This window comes from Ahaetulla prasina, chromosome 4 (assembly GCF_028640845.1).
Source record: "Ahaetulla prasina isolate Xishuangbanna chromosome 4, ASM2864084v1, whole genome shotgun sequence".
NCBI classification, from domain to species: domain Eukaryota; kingdom Metazoa; phylum Chordata; class Lepidosauria; order Squamata; family Colubridae; genus Ahaetulla; species Ahaetulla prasina.
Window position 1 is genome coordinate 32,757,389 of NC_080542.1, and position 21,547 is coordinate 32,778,935.

Here is a 21,547-nt window from a genome sequence, read left to right on the forward strand (position 1 = left end):
TACGTTCATATATTTATAACCTTTTATGTAACGCTTGTATATATTGTTATGACAAATAAATAAATAAATAAATAAATAAATAAATGTTTCAGCCAATTGGCTTCTGGAGAAGGCGGCACAACGACCAAAGGCAGCCCGGTGTAGACAGTTATTTCTGTCTTCCAGTTCCTCAGTGCATTTTTACCCCTTTCTCCTTTAAGGGCAAAATTTACTTTAGCAAAGAATCAAATGTAACTTTTACTTCATTAGGACTAAAACCACAGGTATATTCCGGTTTTTTAGGGTGTGGGTCACAACGTTATATATTCTCCACCGTTTACATTTCTGCTTCCTTTCCCATTCAATTTTTTTTTCTTGTTGGAGAAATGTTTTTCCTTTAATACTTTTAATAAATCATTTTTCCTGACTTTCCATGGGAGTACAAGTGTAGGAACTAAGGAAACTGAAGGTGCGAGTATTATTTTTATGGTGGCACATGGAAACCTGTGGCTTAGCTTATTTGCTACATAGATCCTTTTAAGTTATCTGAATATTACACACAAACATATGCATCGAAAACGGAAACAGCTTGATTACCGCATAACACTAAGGGGAAATGTTAAAGCTTTGTTTGACATATCATAATGGCATGATATGGCTAAGGTATAGGTGGATTTTCATGTATTAAGCCAAATGATCAGATTATGGTTTGGTGTTATGTGGAAACTAGCCAATGAATATATTTATTGCATTCATATCCTGCCTTTTCTTTGGGAGTTTAAATTAGCATATCTGGAGCTGTCTCCTCATTTTATGGCCAATGCAACAATCTTAAATAGGTTGAATTGAGAAGGAATATCAGGGCAGTTGATTGTGGAATGTGAACCCATTCAGTTGGGTATATTCAGGTGGTTAAGCATAACATCAACTCAACTATTGTGGTTAGTCAACACTTCAAATTGATCAAAAGAAATACACTTTTTTTCTTTGATTTACTGGAGAGCAATACAGGTAGTCCTCGACTTACAACAGTTCATTTAGTGACCGTTCAAACTACTGGAAAAATTGACTTATAACCATCTTTCACATTTATGACCATTGGAGCAGCCCCATGGTCACGTGATCAAAATTCAGATGCTTGGTCACTGACTCATATATATGATGGTTTCAGTGCCCCAGGGTTATGAGATCACTTTTTGTGACCACCTGACAAAGTCAATGGAGAAGTGAGATTCCCTTAACAACTGTGTTATTAACTTAAAAACTGTGTTTCACTTAACAACTATCAAGAAAGGTTGTAAAATGAAACAACTCACTTAACAAATGTCTCTCTTAACAACAGAAATTTTGACTTAATTGTGGTTGTAACTCGAGGACTACCTGCACTAGTCTTTAATTCTGTTGCATTTGAACCAGCCCACTGTCTGAGCAATCAGTCAGGTGTCTTCAATAGTTCATGAGTTATGTGTTTCACTTCATAAATAAATTTTTCAAAGAATGCTTTGGATATTATCTTTTGGTAACATCCAATAATATCATTACATCTTCAGCCCAATCTGGAATCTCTGCTGTGACTTTTAAGTCCAATATGGTTTACAGTACTGGCAAATGCTGACAATCAATTGGATGCAGCTTATAACTTTTTATTGAATTCCAGTTGCACGCAGGCTCTTAAAATTTACTTCCTAAATTCTCTTTGTGATTACTTGTGAGTTACTAGCCAGAGGACTGGAAACAAAGTTTCAAGTTGATATAGAAAACATAAAGCAAATGATACAGTATCTTTGTAGTCTTGTTCAGATGTTATACTTTTGAAAGATATGGAAGAGATAGAAAATATTAAGGAACACAATAATATAATTGTTTCCATTTAAATACATTGGTTTGAAATTTTGTATAATGTTTGAGTTTACGTATCTAAATCATACTGGTGATATAGTTTATTTGGTTTTGAATTATTACATGGTGAACTTTGATGCATAAGTTTGTGTGTGATATGTAAATCTGGTTGATTGTTTAACTGTGATTTGTAGAAATCTAACAAACCATAGCTAACTAGTGGTTGAATTTAACCTGGGCAAAGTGTAAAAAGAAAAAGGCAATTAGCAGTTCAATATATTTCTTCAGCTCAATCCATACAATTCTTTCAAATTAGGAAATAATTATTTGAATTACTTTTCTTTTCATTGAAGACTGTGCTAATTGTTGGTGGAATAATTGTGGATGGAAGATTGTGATTGCCAACTCCATGGCAATTGTGAGGTCATAAAAGCAGCTGGAAGATTCCTGCCCTGCCTAGAGAGTCAGTTGGCTTGTAGGTAATAGATGTTTCCTGGTGTGGTGCAGGCAAGAAAATTTGTGCTCATATTAGATATCAACCCAGCCTATAATGGCCAACATTGTAGTGAAGACCATCTGGCAGTCCAAAGAAATAAATGAGGCTGGAGACACGCCAATAGGGATTGAGAGTCGGGCTCAGGGCACCAAGGATCAGCTGGGAAAGCCTACTATCATCAAAGGTTTCCCCAAAAAGAAGAAAGCCGTCTCTTTCCATGGGTGGGTCACCTGGGAAGGTAAAGGGGTGGAGGTGGAAATAAATAACTGTAGCATGTGAGACCATATAGGAAACAGGATATACATAGCACATCTGCTTTGTGTTCAGAAGGTTTCAGATTCAGTCCATGGCATGGTAGTAGAAGATGTGCAAACACACACACACACACACACACACAAGCTTTCTCCTTCAGATCACGGAAAATTGCTGCCCTCAGATCCCAGCTTTTGTTGGCTATAACTCCCATTTTTAGCCTGTATAGTCAAACTGGCTGAGAATAATGAATGTTTATAGTCCAACACTAGGCTAAGTAGGCAGTGATCTCATCTGATCTAAAGCAGGTACAGCAATAGTGGTTATTGATATTAACCCAGGCTTAGGAGAGCTTAACTTAGGCCTGGAGGTAGCATCTAATACCAGCATTGGCTTGTTTCTAGCTTGGGTCTGGTTTGGGATTCTAACTGACTTGCTGAGCCATTGCTCAGATTTCAAAAGTCAGTCAGCCCTTCTTCTGCATACATTGCAGGTTTAAACCCATGAATTCACACTCTCAGTTTACTTTTGGGGAAAAATATACAAGTCTTTGCTCTATCCCTGTGCTTTTTTAAAAGCTTATTTCTGATTCCAGCCTAAGCAAATGGGACAAATCCTTCCTGTTCTCTTCTTCATCTTCTGGTTCCAAATTTAGTGCTGGAGAAATATCCAGGGTTCCTATGTACATTGTTCTTAATATTGCTGTCTTAAATAAGATGTGTGTGTTCAACTAGATAAGAAATTGCACCTTAATATGGTTGTCACTGAGATTTCAAGAATCCTGGCTTTGTATTTGTTTGATTTATTTCTTCCGATGACTTTTTATAGATGTAGCTTTTTCTAAAGACTTTGAACTAACTTAGACTTTTTATGGGCAGAATCCAACACAGTGGCAGGGACAGCATCTAAAAAGGTCTTTTGGGGATTGATCTTTTGATCTTTGTTCTTGTGATCTTGTGAACTTTGAGATAGCAGACAGGGTTCTCAGTGACATTAATTTTGCCATTGGTAACTTGAATTCATGTTCAACTAGCTCCTCTGTATGCATGTATTTGTGGTCATATTTGAGAGGACGTTAATGGTTCCTTAAGGGAGGAAGTAGCATCCTCATAGTCTGAAGAAGATGGCTCATGATCTGCTTATGTTGGATATCTTCTGCCAGGTCTCCAGACTTTATTTTTTTCCAGGAAGATCTTGAAGAAAATAGTAGGGTGTCAATTGCAGACAATCCTAAATAAAGTGGATAATTTGATCTCTTTTCGTTCCAGTTTTCTCAGATCTGGCTGTGGTACAGAAACTGTTTCAGTTGCTCTTGTGGGATACATGGCCCATGTCCTTGTTCGTTTAGACTCCTCAGTAAAGTTTTGTACCACTGATCATGATAGTCTTCTGGACTATCTAAGAGATGGGTGTGTATGCATGCAAGTGGATGGGTGGGTGGTCTTATTCTGTAGTGGTTCCATTCTTTCATAACTGAGTGGTTGGTTATATTTGGTAATGTCAAGAGAAGAAAACTGAGACCTTGGGACACTTGAACATAGAATGGGAGTGAAAGACATTGGCAATAGTCCCTCTTATTCTCATTACCTATTTATTCCAATCTGTTGGAATATCATACTACCTTTGAAGATGACCTAAAACTATAGTTGGACTCTACTATAGAGGGACTATAGTTGGTACTCACAGGCTGTGAGCTGAGATCTACTTCAGCAGGCAGGATTATGCTATGGTCTCTGCATTAATTAACAAATTTCCTTGTATAAAATGCTGAAGGCTAAAATCTTCCATGATTTGGACTGTGCTACTTTATGACTGACCTTCTTCAAATAGGTGCTGTGCTATTTCTTTGGATTCTCTCCCACTTCAAGAAGTTTGGGAATGGGAACATTTTTTACTATTGCTCTGTCTATCTCCTGGAACAGACTGCTCCCTGTTCTGCTATTGCAATTTATTGGAGAGATGGATAGGATTTTATGTGAGTCACCAAAATTTTGTTAGACTTGGGGGAGGAACATAAATGATGCAATAACGAAGTAAGACCAGATGCCTACCAACATGTTGGACTTCAATTCTCAGAATTTTCAGTATAATTTTGTGGGATTTCTCTACAGTAATCCCAAAATCTTAGTTTACCAAAGAATATATTAGGATCAAAGCATCAGAAAGTCCTTTGTTGTACCCATCTGAGCTATGGTGGTGTATTGGTTAGTGTGCAGTACTACAGGCTACTTCTGCTGACTGCTGGCTGCCTGAAATTTGGCAGTTCAAATCTCAGCAGGCTTAAGCCTTCCATCTTTCTGAGGTGGGTAAAATGAGGATCCAAATTGTTGGGGGCAATATGCTGACTTTGTAAACTGCTTAGACAGGGCTATAAAGCACTGTGAAGCAGTATAAAAGTTTTAAGTGCTATCTCTCTTCAATATATTATGTAAGAAATAAAGTAGTCTGGTACTATATCTAAGGATAATGAATATATTTTTTCCCAAACCAGAGTTGAGCCCCATTTTACCAGTGAAAGTCTCAATCTGAATTTGAAGCGTTCTTCTGCTTGCACTAATGTTTCTCTTCTGAATCTAACTGATGGGGAACGTGATGATTCCACCACGGAGAATGAATCCACAGATGATGGTGGTCCACCAGGGGGAGCAGGGGGCGAAAGGCGGGATCTTCTATTTCCCATCAAGCCAGCTTGGTCAGAAGATGAAGATGATACTTCCAACCAGCAGGTGAGGCAATGAGTCACTGTCACACATACCTGGTGCTGCTTTGTCAATTAAGCATCCATCCCTGAAGCATTGTTCTAATAATATACAAAAAATATTTATTCCCCACTCTCCCGAAAAAGAATCTATGACACTTTAAATAATAACCTGATTAGGTCTGTAGAGCTACTTTTATGCCATAAGATGTTACTTCCAATTCTCTCATCTTTCCTTAGTGAACAGAAAGGTCAATCCTATCGGAACTTCTAGCTTTGTCTATATCTGCTATTCCCTCTTCAAGCTTCCATATTCAGAAGAAAATTAAACTGGTATTAATATATAGCAACCAAGGTTTAAGCCAAACAAAGAATCCCTTACTGATGCTTTTGCAAATTCAGGAATGTTTCCTGAGGAAGTCTTGGATGACTGGTTGCAATTGATTCAAGAGCCAGAGGATCATAACACTGTATTTTTAGAGAATAATTCAATTTGTGGGCCTCCTACAGCATTCTAGAAAATAATTCCTATTTCTTTATGTTGGGATTAGCATTTGTTTGGGCAAGCAATTTTTTTATCTTAATTTTTCTTTTAATTTGTTGTTAACTTCATGTTCTTACCAATCCTGAATTTAACAATGTATTTGTATATTTTTCCTGAAAAGGGCTTTTCTTGAAGATTTTATTCTTCTGCAGTCCTACTTCTATATTGATCTGTTTATGCCATTCCTTTTTCTTCATTTACTTTCTACACCCAAGCATGGCCTTTTATATTGTTCCGAATATTTATTTGTCCTCTTTGCCTTGACACCCTCCCCCCAGGTATGAAAAGTATATTGTATATACAAGCTTAATTTCTATTTTATTGGCTGTTGTACCATTGAAAGATTCTAACTATCAGTAATGAACTTTTAGATCCCTAACAAGACCCATCTCTATAGAGCAGCGGTTCTCAACCTGTGGGTCACGACCCCATTGGGGGTCGAATGACGATTTGCCAGGGGTCACCTAAGACCATCAGAAATATGGGAAGAATACTTGCAAGTTGAAGAATCGCGCTCCAATGGTTGACTCCACAAGCCAGCTGCAAGCTCTTCAAATCGCTAGCCGAATTCGGCTTCAGGCGTGATGAATTAAAAAAGAGATAAATCTTTGCTTTGATGTCTTCCTCTCAAGCCAGCTGCAATCACTCCCAATCGCTAGCCTAATCTGGCTTCAGGCGCAAGGAGGAGTCTCCGCTTTAATGCCTCCGCCCTCAAGGCAATCGCAAGCAGTTCAGATCGCTAGCCAATATGGCTTCAGGCGCGATAAATTAAAAAAAAACAGTTTGCCACTTTTTTCCCCCTTCTGCGGCTGCTGAGGTGCGCTGAGATCGCTGCCTATCACCGCGATGAAATCAATCAGCGGTCTTCCTGAAGCACATCAGGGCAAGCCTGTGGTCGCTTTCAGGAAATTTCTGCTAAACAGCAGAAGTAAGCCACAATTATTTATATTATAAATAATTTTATAACATTAGCAAAAGTACAGTTACTTAGGCCTATGAACGAAAATAATTTTATGGTTGGGGTCGCCACATCGTGGGGAATTGTATTAAAGGGGTCGCAGCACTATAAAGGTTGAGAACCACTGCTATAGAGAATGTTTTTCAGATGATATTTGTAAGCAACTGTCCCAATTGGGAGAAGGGCTCAAGCAGGGAATTAGCTTGGATGCATTATATAAACACAAGAGGCAAGGTCTAACATTCACCCACTCACCCCTTCATGCTTTGAGCCTTATCTTGTCTTTCCCATACAAAGCTGCCAGTTTGGGAAAATTCTTGTGAAATAGACATAGAACAATAAAATAGTTTGAAGTCTAGATGTGTGGGTGTGGTGGTTTATACCTGACAGCTGCCCCTCTCCATTTAAAACATTTGAAAGTGAAATAAATGTCTGGAAGTGTGTATTAGTCAGAAGTAAGTGGGTTATGGTTTGCTTGATCAGTTCCCTCTCATATTCTCTCCCAGCAGGAAGTGAGTAATAGTGGCCTCTTACGAGCCAAGGATTCTATCACCAGCCTCAAAGAGAAGACATCCAAGGTCACCCACCATCTTCACAACCTGCAGGTCTGGAGGCTGTAGATTATTTGTATAAGCTACTACATAACTGAAGTTTTAGACTCTCAGGTTCACCATTCTCGTTCTGCTTTTATACTCAGGAATATAGAATAGAATTAGTCTCTTTCCCAAGGCTACCAAGGCAAGAATGCTTCAGTCTGACTCACTTGGCCAATTTGAGGGAGGAGAGGCTAAATTCTGTCCATCCTGTGAAATCAGATTTAATTTTGCCTCATTTGGTTGGCTTTACTTTTTGAGCTCTGCTTGGAAAAGCTGGCTGCTGATGTCCAAGCAGTGTGGGAGCAAGTTCTGTCAACAATTCAGCTTTGGATGTATAAGCTACGGGCTTGCATTTATCCAACTACTTCCAGACCCTGCTCCAAACTTTGGTCAAGCACACAGCTGCTTGTTTAGGCAGAATGAGAAAGAATTCTAACAGTGATCTGGCTTTCTGTGTAAAATCTGTCAGGCTTTCAGAGACCAACCTGGAGCATTGTGAGATCACACTCTCTAGGTTGTCTACTGCTTAATCCATTTGAGTAAGCATACAATTAATACATTATAAGCAAATACAATAATTCATATATAGGGTTTAACACAATTATCCACAAACCAAATAGAATTGTTCCAAACCAATTTGCAGGCACTTTTTTTCTCAAGGCAAAAATCTTCCTGGTTCTTCCAACAGGAGCCGTAGGTCAAGGAAGATTCCTTGACTTTTGAATTAACATCATATTGGGTTCAGTATGAGTCTATTTCTCCCCATCCTGGTTCTGACAGCCTACACTATAGGCATTGTCATAGAACTATTGCATCTACATGCAATGATTATTTTATTTATTTATATATTGTTAAATTTATTTGCTGCCTATCTGCTGTGGGGCTACTCTAGGCAGCTTACAGTAATAAAAATGAAAAGAATGTAAACAGGACAGAAGTAAAATAATAGAACTCTTACAATAAACAATGAAAAAGGAGCACAAGAGAATACAGGGTTATCAATATAACTAAAAAGATGGGTGGGTGGAGAGCAGAGGGCAAGGGGGAGGGAAGGAGGAGTCTGCCATCAATTCAGCAAACCACCTCCAGTGTGGAATTCCCCTCATTTGGCCTCAAAGCCAACTGGCAGACCAGGTCTTCAAGCTCTTATGAAAGGATTGGAAGCTGGGGATAAATCTTGCCCTAGACCAGGGGTGTCAAACTCAAGATCTGCAGGCCAGATATGGCCTACAGGGTGTTAGATCTGGCCCGTGGGACTGCCCTGGAAACAGCAAAGGACCAGCCCGTGGTGTCTCTGCTAGTGAAAATGGAGCTCTGTTTTCGGTCATGATGGACCCTATTTTTGGCCATGGTGGCCTCCTTTAGCCCTCTGCCAGCAAAAGCGGCTCCCGTTTTTGCTGATAAAGGGCTGCAGAAGGCAGTTGCAGCTGAAAAAGGGGCCTGGGGAGGCCACCTGTGCCCTCCCCCCGGGGCTCCATTTTCACTGGCAGAGGGCTAGCAGAACAAAGTAAAAAAAACAAACAAAAGGAGAAATGTTTGCCCTTTTGCATTTGAGCATGCAAGAAGGAACAGGAAAGGAGAAAGGGAAAGAGGAAAGAAAAATAAAAAGAGAGAAGATAGGAAGAGAGCAAGGAAGGAAAAATAAGGAAAGGGGAAGGAAGAAGAAAGAATGAAGAGGGAAGGAAAAAGAAGGAAGGAAGGAGATTATAATGAGAGTGAGGGAGGGTCTCAGGGAAGCCTTCCTTAGCACTGAGCCACCACAGGTGCCCCCCACATGAGTGACATTGAGTTGGCCATGCCCCCCCCTGGCCCCACTGAGATCAAAAACAACCTGATGTGGCTCTCAATGAAACTGAGTTTGACACCCCTACCCCAGACAATAAGATATTCCAAAGGATGGGTGCTGCAGCAGAGAAGACTCTTTTTCTGATCCCGATAGTCAGAGTTCTTTGACTGATGAGTTCTGAAGTAGGCCCTCGTGCCAGTACGAGTAGAATGGGCTTGTTCTAACTGGACAAGGTAACCTGGATCAATGCAAGTTTGATTATAATATGATATTCTTTGTAAGAGGGCATTGCTCCATTGTAAGACAATTAAGATCAGCCTTGCAGATGGTTGAAGTAGACCTCCTTGCCAAGTTCATTTTTTCTCTAGAAGAAAACGGTATGTAGAAAATGGGCAAATGGTGCCAGGTAGCTCAGGGAACACTAGGCAGCAGGTACAGTGCTTGCTTTAGAATTACCAAAGCAGAATTAAAGGTTTGTTTTTGCTTTTATTATGTATTCAGTGAAATGACAGGGACAATTGCAAATATTAAAATAGTTTTCCTTTAAAAAAAAATCCCTGGGAGTGGAGATTTGGATGTGGGAGAGAGTTACTGAGATGCTGTGTTTGTTTCCAATGCCGTAATGAAATTCGTCCTTTAATAGATGTTCAAGTGATCAGATTTATCATTAAAAAGAGGAGAAAGAAATGGGAGAATTTTCAATTTCCTCCTTGCCCCAATTTATTGAAAAAACTTTTATAGAAAAGGAGATGCACAGCATTGAATGGAAATCCATATTAGCTCATTCCTTTTGCTTGCTTGTTGCCTGCTTTGCTTGCTTTTGCCACCTGAGTTTTTTTCCTTCCCCTGAAATTCCTTGAAGGAAAGCTGCCGAAAGGTGACAAAATCTGTGGAGGATGCTGAAATTAAGACCAGCGTGCTGGAAGAAAATTCAGCCCACTTGCAGGTGAGAGAAAAAAGATGCCCATTTTTGCCTTTCCCTTTTTTACATTTTTATCAAGGGACTCTCTTTCAAATTAAAAAAACAAGAACCACAAAGCATGAACCTTTTAGCAGGAGAAAACCATCTTTACTAGAAATTAAGGAGATTATAATTCAGGTTCGCTATCAACCATCAAAGCTGTCCCAGGCTCACCTATGCACAAGATGATAGTTGGAAAATTTAGAAAAGGAAGCTGCAAGAGAAATAAGCACCCTCAACCATGCTCGATTTCTTGTATACTTTTTTTTAAACAGCAATATGGAAATGGTTTGTGGTTACCTTTTCTGAGATTTTACTTTTAAAGTCTCACCAGCGTTGTGTACTTTGGACACAACTTTGGACTGGCCCTGAAGAGACACTGGCTCTAGTCCTGCCCTCACCTATAGATGCACATACGGTTGGTTTCTTCCAACCATATCCCTCTGAGGAGGCTGGGCTGAGGCGGGGGGGGGGGGGTCTTTGGACCAGTCCCCTGAAAGGAATAGCACTGGAAGGAACCAGAAGAGTTAGAAATAAGCTTGCAGCTAGAGTTTCCCATTCAAAGTTGGGGTGGAAATCTAATTAATCTCCAGAGTTATTTATGGTCATATCATTTCCTGGTGGGTTATCTAAGTATTATATAGATAAGTGTCAAGACAGACACATACAATTAGTTGCTGACCTCTGTAGACTCCTAAATAAAAGGGAGAGGGGGAAAGGGTAGTGCAAATTCTCCATCTTGCCCATCCACAGATTTCTGGTAGAAGAATTGTCCCTTTTTTTAAATGCTCTAAGTGATCCTGCAGTTTGTCCCTTTTATTTACCCTCTTATTAAATTCAAACGTTTTGGAATTATTTGGATTTCATCACCAACATTCACAAAGAAAGCAACACAAGACTGTATCCTTCTGAGGATTTGCTGAGCTGTGTTTTCTAAAGGTTCACTTTGAGGTGAAGGATATATTTCACATGAACAATATGTTCCTCCTCTTGCTTTAGCCCACTTGTGTACCACATCTGCAGCCAAGCCAAACCAAGCCAAGGTGACCAATTGTTCCAGCAGACCATTGGGCAGGAAAGAAAGGAAATGAAGAAACAAATCAGCTTGTTAAATAAGATAGTTGGAATCACATAACTGGAATCCTGGCCCAGTTTTAAGCTTGTTGCAATGCACATAACAAATGGACAGGATTTAATCGAGTGATCACAACCGCCATGTTGATTTCTTTGACTCCTGCCCCACAAGATGCCCCCAACGGAAATTAAAGTAATTGAGATATGCACACATACACATACTACCAGCAAGGATAACTTTGTTCTATGTTAGCCTTTCCCAGGCTGGCATTCTCCAGATGTATTGGACTACCACAACTGGAGTGCCTAGCTAACCCAGCTATATGGTTGGTAATGAAGAGCATTGTGATCTATAACAGCTGGAGGATGCCAGGTTGAAGAAAGGTATTTTGTTGTCTCTGTTGCTCCCTGTTACTTTCTTTGTGGACTTGAACTCTCAAACATTTTACGGTATCAGCATGCTAATGGGAAAAGAGAGTAGCACATAAATATACTCAATAATACCCCCCAATTAATCTTATTCCGTCTCTGTCACTTCCTCCACTGTGTTTAGGAGAAACTGCGTAACTTACAGCAACAGGTTCAAGTAGAAGACTTTCGTTGGTAAGACCTCATGGCAACTGGTGGACCAGGGGATGGCGAGTGGGGTCTCCAAGCAACTTTTGTACTTGATAAGTAGCATGATGGCAACATCCCCAAGGTTGCCCATCTTTGGGGAGAGGGAACTCCAGTAGTGCACTGCTGCTCCCTTGGTACCTCTCTGAGGAGGGAATGGGAGGGGAGGAGCCTTGATTTTGATGGAGGCAACAAGATATCCTCCAACCGGTCTCTTTCTATCACATCTCGCTCTAGGAAATGCATGCTGGAGTTGGCCCAGAAGGAGGTGTTGCGGCTATTGGCCCAGCTGGGGCTATGCTTGGAGGGAATGCTTCCCCAGAGGGAAAGGGTACAAGTGGAACAAGGCCAGGAGCTTGGGACGCTGAGGGAAGAACTGGATGAAGTCTCTGCTGCGTATGTGCCTTTTTTGAGCAAAGAGGCTCCCTTGAAGCTAGACAGCCATTTCTCTCCTCCAATCTCCAGTTCTCTTGGGTCCTTTTGAGTTTTGGCCTCTTGTTCCTAGTGAAAGAAGGACCAGATTTAAGAGATGATGGAGTCAATAACAAACCATTGATTACTGTTCCTTAGAGTTAATCTTCAACCAGAGGTCTATTATTAGCAATGATAGCACGTCTTTGTAGTGATGGGGTTTACTCCCTACATATTTATACTAGAATTTTTCCCTCATAGAAGTGTAGTTTAGAAAAGTTGACTACAAGTTCCATGATCCTCATTTTGTATTGATGCAGTATTATAGCCTACACCTTTGTAGGGAATATTAGTATATTATTAGTTAGTGCCTGGTTGCCCTGTAACTGATTACTGTATTTTTTTTCTTTTAAAAAGTGAAGCTTTCTAATGTTTGTGGAACTTCCAAGGGCAAGCTTCATTAATCTGCCAATGATCCCTTGCCTCTGCCTTTTTTCTCAGCAGGTCTTTTTTTCTGTAACAGTGTACATTTAATTCTATCTCTCTTTGCTTCAAAAATATCAGATGGTAGAAAAATTCAAACATCAGATTCAGAATAAACAGGGTACGTGGGAGTCCTCCAGCATAATTTTGACAAGTCTCCAGTTGCAGATGAAATCCCTCATCTAGCTCCCCCACTTCCCCCATTGTAATGAAGAGTAAGAAAAAATAAAATACAGAGGAACAGGGAGTGTGCAGCTTCTCCTGGAACACAAATATCCCAAACCACGAAGTCACCATTCTTCAGTCAACCTAATTGGACTGTGTAAAATGAGATTGCTCCAATTTCAAGACATGCTCCACAGATAAGAAAGCCTACTGTTCTATGAGGCAGGCAAAATATATATCTCTCTGAGCTGTTATAGGGCTGTGAATTTGGAAATTGTGGAAATTTGCTGTTTCACTTACAGCTGCTGTTTTCCCTTTCGTTTATGCCAGGGCAAAGCGGGCATCAATATCTCTCACTCAAGTCCGGGCAGACCTGGATGGACTTCTGGAAGACATATCCCGACATCTTGCAACACTGAAGAATATGGAAGCATCCGACCGGCCTCCTAATTGTGCTAGATGTTCCAGGTACCTAGTTAAACCTCTGGGTCAGAATTGAAGAATACAGATCAACCTGATAATGAGAATCAGAAGATTAGACTAAGGAAGGATGTAGTTAGGTTTGGTTTCCTTCATTTCATTCAGGGCAGTGTCATAAAACCACTAAGCAATGATTTCCTTAATTGCAGTTTATTAAACAAAGCATTACAGATAGTCTGTGTCTTACTATTGTAAGCCATAAACCACAGGTGGACTTGTACTGTTGCTTGACTTCCCAGCCTAATAGTGGTTGCAACAGGTCTTCCAGTGACTTGCTTATCTCAGAAGAGGTATGCTATACCAGAGAGATTTCCTCCTATGTCTGAAATTGTTAAGAGAAAAAATGTATTTCACCTATGAAACTCTGGCTTCTATTTCTAGACTTACTTTCCCTTTTTGACTCAAAAACTATACCATAGAAATTTGGTATTCTGTCTTTACAGTGTGACAGTACATTTTGGGATGTTTTTGGCATGGCAGTTGGATGCTGGCCTTGGTATAATCTCTGGTTTATAATCCCCATGTGCCACAAAACCTAAGATAAAACCAAACATACCATATTATGACTTAGCATGATGAATTGACTGATTAAGTCAATTTAATAGCTTCCCAGTTGACACAGGGTAGTGTGCACCAACAGAAAGCAATGTGTAATAAACTCCCAACATTAAAATTCCCAAAGTAACTTCATCCAACCAAAACCAATCTACAAGCAGTCAAATGACACAAAAATCTCCCACCCAGTATTTGGCGGGGGAAAGCCAGGTCTTGATAACTAAGCTGTATGAACATCAACTCCCAAAGTTCCTGAGCCAGTTCACAATTCCTGAGCATGAGTTGAAATCCACGTAGCTTAGTGTTGCCAAGATTGAAAAATACTTTCTTACTAGATGGGCCTGATATATCAGAACAACTATAAACTAAGATTTTTCTTTCAAGGACTATCCAAAATTTTTGCTTAAGCAACCTATAAATGGTATGTCACCTAGAAATACTGACTTGATGTTATAGATTTCCTTTCATTGACCAGCAGATATTTGTAGTTTTTCAGTTCACAGAAGAGAAGGTTCAGTATTACAGAAGCAAGTGAATTGACTACTTACATAAACGGTTAATTGGCTGCTGCTGAAAATGCAGTTTTCTACAAAATCCAGTCTCTGGCATTGGCTTTAGATTCCTAAGAACATCTGTTTTCATTTATTTAAAAAAAATTAAATTGCTAAAGCTCATGTAATTGGCATCCATATTTAGAAGAATCAAGAAGAGTTGGGCTTTAAAATGGATGCTTTTTAAAACTCTCTTTCCAGCTTAGATGTTTAATACATGTATTGCCAACCTCCTCTCTTTTCTTCTAACAGTATTTTGAGACCACTCTGCCAGTTCTTTTTTTTTTTTATTGAAAAAGTTTTATAATAATTTTTTTTAACAATTATCTCCCTTTCCCCCTTCCCCCCCCCAAGAGTCTTCCCAGAGCAAAATACAGGGTATAACATCTAACAAGCATACGCTAGAATACTACAAAAACCATAACCTATAATCTCTTCTCCCCCATTGATCCCTTAACTCCCTTTTCCCCTTTTAAACAAATACCCAAATATAATACATTTCCTACAATCACTCATAAGCTATTTGATACTTTTTAGTCTGATACTTATTTTGAATATAATCAATCCATTTTCTCCATTCTACTATATATCGTTCTTGTGAATAATCTTTCAGGTACGCAGAAATTTTTGCCATTTCTGCTAAATTTGAAACTTTAAGTGTCCATTCTTCAATTGTAGGCAATTCTTCTTTCTTCCAATGTTGCGCCACCAAAAGTCTCACTGCTGATATTAAGTTCAATATTAATTTAGTCTCTATTACTGTACAATCCGTAATTATACCTAATAAAAACAGTTGTGGAGTAAACTTTATCTTCTTTTTCAAGATATTCTGCATAATCCACCATATTTTAATCCAAAATGGTTTGACTTTTTTACAAGTCCACCATATATGATAATAGGTAGCATCATCACAATCACATCTCCAATATTTAGGTTGTATATTCGGATACATACATGCCAGTTTTTTAGGGTCTAAATGCCATCTATAAAACATTTTGTATAAATTTTCTCTTAAATTTTGTGCTTGAGTAAATTTAACATTCCTAATCCAAATTTTCTCCCACGTTTCCATCATTATAGGTTGTTGAATATTTTGTGCCCATTTTAATCATACAATCCTTAACTAATTCTGTTTCTGAATCTATTTCCATCAATACATTGTATAACCTTTTAATATGCATTTGACCTTGATCTCTAATTTGTTTTACCAAAATTTTCCTCAGTTAGCGCAACATTTTCTTCTTTTCTTTTTCACCTCTTGGTTCCCGCCCACAGCTACAGCATTGTGAATACAGAGGTGCTGCGAAAGATGTTTGAACATGCGATGGCACCCATTTTGGAGGAGCTGAAGCAGCGGGCCCAATCAGAAGGCATATGCCCCAGCTGCCAGCGTTTGCAGAAGACGATGACACAGTGAGGCACAGAGTAGACTAACCCTAGACCCTCCTGCCCCCAATAAAATGTTTCCAGAGTGCAGTCTTTCTGGAGCATTTTTCCGATCCTAAGTTGATGCAGACCAGACCCTGAATCCTATTCTCATTCTAATCAGATATCTGTTCACCAAAATTTCTGGCAGAAAAATATTTTTAAATACTGGAGATTAAATTTAGGATCTTCAGAGGGCAAAGCACCGTAACTTTGCCCCTAAGCTTTTCTTCCTCTTGTCTTGACTCATACAGGGAATTCAGTCCACAGCCCAAAAGTTAAATGAAAATCCTGCATGTGCTTTCCTGAGCACTTCTGTTAGTGCTGAATGATAGATTCAGTGTGACTGAAAGTGAAAGTCATTACATTGACAGGGAACAATCAACAATATTAATTGTAATGATAAATGTAAATTAAAATTTGTTTTTTTCTGGTCCTATTGATTTTGGAGACTGCAGCCTCCTGTTGTTTTTCCAAGTCCAAATATGATTCAGATGATCTGATTAGAGCTACATATCACTCAACTACAGTTTTTGTACCAAGTCCTCAATGAGTGGTTTTCCTGTGCACTTCTATGTTGCTCTTCTTCTCCTCTGAATAACTGTTCCCATACTTTATGGGGAGGATAATAGCACTAAGGTTGGTATAGGACAGTAAAACAAAGTGAAAAAAATGTTAGCTAAACATCAAGCTTTGCTCCTGGACAATAAATCTAAAGACATTGAAGGAAAAAGTATTCCAAAAATAGTGAATTCTGTGTGATGCAACATATTCCGTATGCAAGTTTCAGATTTTTGGATATGGGAGCTCAAAATGTGGTGTTTGTTTGTTTGTTTGTTTGTTTTTGGGACCCCATTACTGAACCTCTGCTGGACAACTGTGCCAAATTCATTCCTCAGCTTGGGGCTATGTATATAGGTCCCATAAAAACTCAAAGCAGGAGTCACCACATTTGGGAACTTAAACAAGGGTGCCACACAGTGGCTGAATATGTAAGTACATTTAAGTTAATTTCTAAGAATTTGACATAGAATAATACTGCATATATCAATTTAAAGAAGATTTGATAAATGAAACTTTAGATGATATAGCTAAAACTGAATGTTCTGATCTTTTGAAAGAATTAATACAGCTATGTCTTCATATAGAATTCTTTATTCGCCAAGTGTGATTGGATACACAAGGAATTTGACTTTGGTGCATATGCTCTCAGTGTACATTAAAAGAAATTTAAAAAATGCATTCATCAAGAATCATAAGATAAAGCACTTAGTGATAGTCATAAGTTACTAATAAGCAGTCAAATCATACTAGGAAACAAAACAATATAAATCGTAACGATACAAGCAACATGGTTATAGTCATTGATGGGTGTTTACAATAATGGAATATTAGATCTTATGCCAACAACATATTGTCAAGCGTACGGTCTCCCTGCAGATCGATGCCTATCTCTGAACTTACATCTTCAGCAGAAACCACACAAGTCAGGGTAGCTCACTATCAACCGACTGAAACAGGAAAGGCTCAAAGGTACGGAGAGGGTTGTATTTGTACTGTGGGCTCCAGGGACATCTAGCTATCACATGTCCTGCCAAGACCATTTGTTTGGCTTTGTCAATTACTATTGAATATATATATATATATCATTTTGTAGATTTCACTGGCCCTGCCCATTGCTGAGGAAAACATTAATTTAGAATGAAGATGCATAACGTATTTTTGGAGCTTTAAAGACTGCTTTTGCATCAGAATCAGTCCTCCTTCAGATATGACTATGTAGTAGTACTAGTAGAAGCTGCAAATATTCAAGCTGTTGAAACATGGAGATATATCATAGAGGCTGATACTCTGTGTAGGTATGCACTGACCCCCAGAATTGACAGCATGTATGTAGATGTTCTTAAGTTCTGGTGGTCAGTGCATACTTGCTGCAGGCCAGTTGGACTCTTCAAGACAATTTAATTATGGGATTTTTGATCACCATGAATCGGGATGATGCAACCTGCTCAACCTGTCATAGAACAAAACGCACACTAGACAAGTAATGAAGACTTTTGGTGCATATGCTCTCAGTGTACATTAAAAGAAATTTAAAAAATGCATTCATCAAGAATCATAAGATAAAGCACTTAGTGATAGTCATAAGTTACTAATAAGCAGTCAAATCATACTAGGAAACAAAACAATATAAATCGTAACGATACAAGCAACATGGTTATAGTCATTGATGGGTGTTTACAATAATGGAATATTAGATCTTATGCCAACAACATATTGTCAAGCGTACGGTCTCCCTGCAGATCGATGCCTATCTCTGAACTTACATCTTCAGCAGAAACCACACAAGTCAGGGTAGCTCACTATCAACCGACTGAAACAGGAAAGGCTCAAAGGTACGGAGAGGGTTGTATTTGTACTGTGGGCTCCAGGGACATCTAGCTATCACATGTCCTGCCAAGACCATTTGTTTGGCTTTGTCAATTACTATTGAATATATATATATATATCATTTTGTAGATTTCACTGGCCCTGCCCATTGCTGAGGAAAACATTAATTTAGAATGAAGATGCATAACGTATTTTTGGAGCTTTAAAGACTGCTTTTGCATCAGAATCAGTCCTCCTTCAGATATGACTATGTAGTAGTACTAGTAGAAGCTGCAAATATTCAAGCTGTTGAAACATGGAGATATATCATAGAGGCTGATACTCTGTGTAGGTATGCACTGACCCCCAGAATTGACAGCATGTATGTAGATGTTCTTAAGTTCTGGTGGTCAGTGCATACTTGCTGCAGGCCAGTTGGACTCTTCAAGACAATTTAATTATGGGATTTTTGATCACCATGAATCGGGATGATGCAACCTGCTCAACCTGTCATAGAACAAAACGCACACTAGACAAGTAATGAAGACTTTTGGTGCCATCGCCCATCCCAATATATTGTTGGGCCACTGTATCATTAGACTTTATAACATTTAACAAGGGGGAAAGGGGCCTTTTGCTGATGGTGGACCCGTTTAACAAAAATGGCTCATTTCATACTCTGCTCAGGACTTCCCCCAATCAAAGACACAACTCAGCAATTTTCACAACCTATCTTCTGTTTACATGATTTATCTGACCAATTGGTGTCAGTCTGTAGTGCACAATTTACTACCAAGTTCTGATAAAAACTTTTCAAAAGTCATGGGGTCCAGATCCACTTCTGCGCATCATCTGGAATCAGATGGGCAGATGGCATGGATGAACAGGAATCTGGAGATTTCAAGGCAGATTTCACCACAATCACTACAGCAAATGCAAAAGGATTTTTAAAGAGATGATACTGAATTGAGTGCCATAGGTATTGACTTGTCTACATTCTTGGCTTGACCATAGATTACAAATGTCTAATGTGGAATATAACTGCAGCAAATACTCTCCCAAAGCAACTTTTTTCTTTATTTAAAAAAAACCTGAAACAAAATATTATTAGTTTGCAAGAAATTCATATTAGAAAGAAAAATATAAAACAATATTTAATTAATAAAAATCTGGGTGAAGAATTTATTTCGTCAACCCCTTAAAAAATTGTTTTGTGTGTTAATCCTCAACTAAAACAGTATATGTATTGACTGAAGAACATGGTAGATACATTGAAGTGAAAGCTCAACTAATAGGATTAAGACTAGTATTTGGAATGTATATCCCAAATGAGGATAATGGAAGTTTTTTTTTTACAAATGACTTATGCAATTAATACTGTTTTTTAACAAAAATGTTTGATGGGGGATTAAAATGAATGATTTCTCCATAGTTAGAAAAATATTAAAATTTACCTAAATTAGTTTGACAAAAAACACCAAAACTTAATATAGAACGATTCAAGAAAAAGATTAAGATTGAGTATACCTAATTTGAGATTACACTTTTTATCTGATCGTTTGGTTTGGATGAAAGAATGGGTGTTACTGAGAAACAGAAAGCTTTTTATGTTAAATCATTTGAAATTTGGGGAGTGTTGATACTTATGCTATGACAAAACTTAGGTTAATGTAGAGTTTAAAAAGCATGTTGTTAGAAGTTATATTGAGAACATGGACCAAATATAATTCTAAGTTGTGTCTGAAAATACCTTTATAGCTTTCAGCACATGAAGCACTCTACAAAAGATAAAATGGTTAACTTATTCTGAGACTAGAATTTTTTCAGAGAGAATGTAAAATAAAATCAAGAGAAGAGCTGGAGATAGGCTATATATGTTAATAGTTTTCTGATGTACAATTATTACAAAAAATTAAAGTAAAAAAAGTTCTTCAGGTTTCAAGCCAAAGTTTGGAAAAAAAACTGTGCAAATGATGAACATGCATAAATGTACAGAGTATTATTGAGATTTGAAACAAAAGAAGCACAAATGAAAGAACACCCGTATATGATACTGTGGGCTATGCCAGCAGGAGTCCTGTTGCAAGCCCTGTCACCCTGATTAGTCCAGTGGATGGAGTCCAGGAAAAGGCTGTTTCTGCTGTTGTACCTGGCTTTTGGAGCATTTTCTCCCCCAATCCTCCTGATCTTCCGCCAGAGCCCAAAGACCCTCCTTTGCCAGCTAGCTTAGGGTTCCAGTGGGGGAACATCGCAGTTGAGGTGGTTGAAGGTTGAGCAACAGATCCCACCTCCTCCCCAACCTGCCTCTGCCCTCCCCATCTTTAATTGGATCATAGCGTTTAGTTATTTTAACTTATTAATGTCTTTTGCATATTTATATTTATCTTTCGTGATTGTAAGCTGCCCAGAGTTGTATGTGGTAAGATGGGAGGCCAATAATTAATTAATTAAATAAATAAATAAATAAATAAATAAATAAATAAATAAATAAATAAATAAATAAATAACAAGAACAAGTTAAAATGGGAGGGATGGAAATTCAACTTCCTCATTCAATGAGCTTCTTTCCCTTTACAGCAAAATTACCAAAGTAACCCCATTAACTTTCAGATTATACAGAAGAATGACAAATACCTTTATAAATATTTCTGGTTGCCTTCTCAATTTGATTTTACCAGATGCAAATCCCTCTTATTGAGGAAGGTCAGAATTGGGGAGAACATGATTTATTTAGCGATAAATTAAAAGAAAAACAAACTATGATGAGCATCCAAGTTGCTTTTCCAAATAAATGCTTAGCCTTTCTTTTCAAAAGTGATATATAGAGTAGACATGGTGGGATAGGCAGCAAATAAATTTAACAATAATAATTTGGATTGAAAAGACATGCCGTGTTTCCCCGAAAATAAGGCCCTGTCTTATATTTTTTTGAATCCCGAAATAAGCGCTTGGCCTTATTTTCGGGGAGGTCTTATTATTTTGGAGTGCGTGGAGCAAGACGCCGTCTTACCTGATTTCCAGCTTACCATTTAAATATTTTCAGGGAGGGCTTATTTTCGGGGGGAGGCTTATTTTAGCGCATGCGTTCAAAAGCCTGATTGGGCTTATTATGTCTTATTTTCGGGGAAACAGTATACATACCCAAACCCATCAAGTATAAATCTTTTTTTGGGGGAGAGGGAATTTTCAGAAGGAGAACCTATTAGTCTATTGCAATTATAAAAACTCAAGAGTTGTATGTACCTTAATAACAAATATACTGTAAGTAGTTAGTGGCCCAGTTAAGTTATTATTTAAAGTGCCACAAGA

General features: G+C 38.5%; 1 protein-coding gene across 1 annotated transcript; it reads left to right on the forward strand.

Moving 5' to 3' along the window:
* The first annotated feature begins 126 nt into the window (after positions 1-126).
* On the forward strand, positions 127-16,579 carry LOC131198815 (testis-specific serine kinase substrate-like). Its single transcript, XM_058183920.1, has 8 exons — positions 127-2,297; positions 5,058-5,292; positions 7,276-7,371; positions 10,011-10,094; positions 11,737-11,786; positions 12,036-12,194; positions 13,188-13,325; positions 15,719-16,579. The coding sequence occupies exons 1-8, from the start codon at positions 2,203-2,205 to the stop codon at positions 15,858-15,860; spliced, it is 999 nt and encodes a 332-aa protein (XP_058039903.1). The 5' UTR covers positions 127-2,202; the 3' UTR covers positions 15,861-16,579.
* The last annotated feature ends 4,968 nt before the right edge of the window (positions 16,580-21,547 follow it).

What these genes read in the sequence shown, in the direction of transcription:
- LOC131198815 (XM_058183920.1), top strand. Translation starts at nt 2,203, where the DNA reads ATGGAAGATTGTGATTGCCAACTCCATGGCAATTGTGAGGTCATAAAA. An exon ending in ACCATCTTCACAACCTGCAG is followed by an intron (nt 7,372 to 10,010) that starts GTCTGGAGGCTG and finishes AATTCCTTGAAG; the next exon opens with GAAAGCTGCCGAAAGGTGAC. An exon ending in CAAGTAGAAGACTTTCGTTG is followed by an intron (nt 11,787 to 12,035) that starts GTAAGACCTCAT and finishes ATCTCGCTCTAG; the next exon opens with GAAATGCATGCTGGAGTTGG.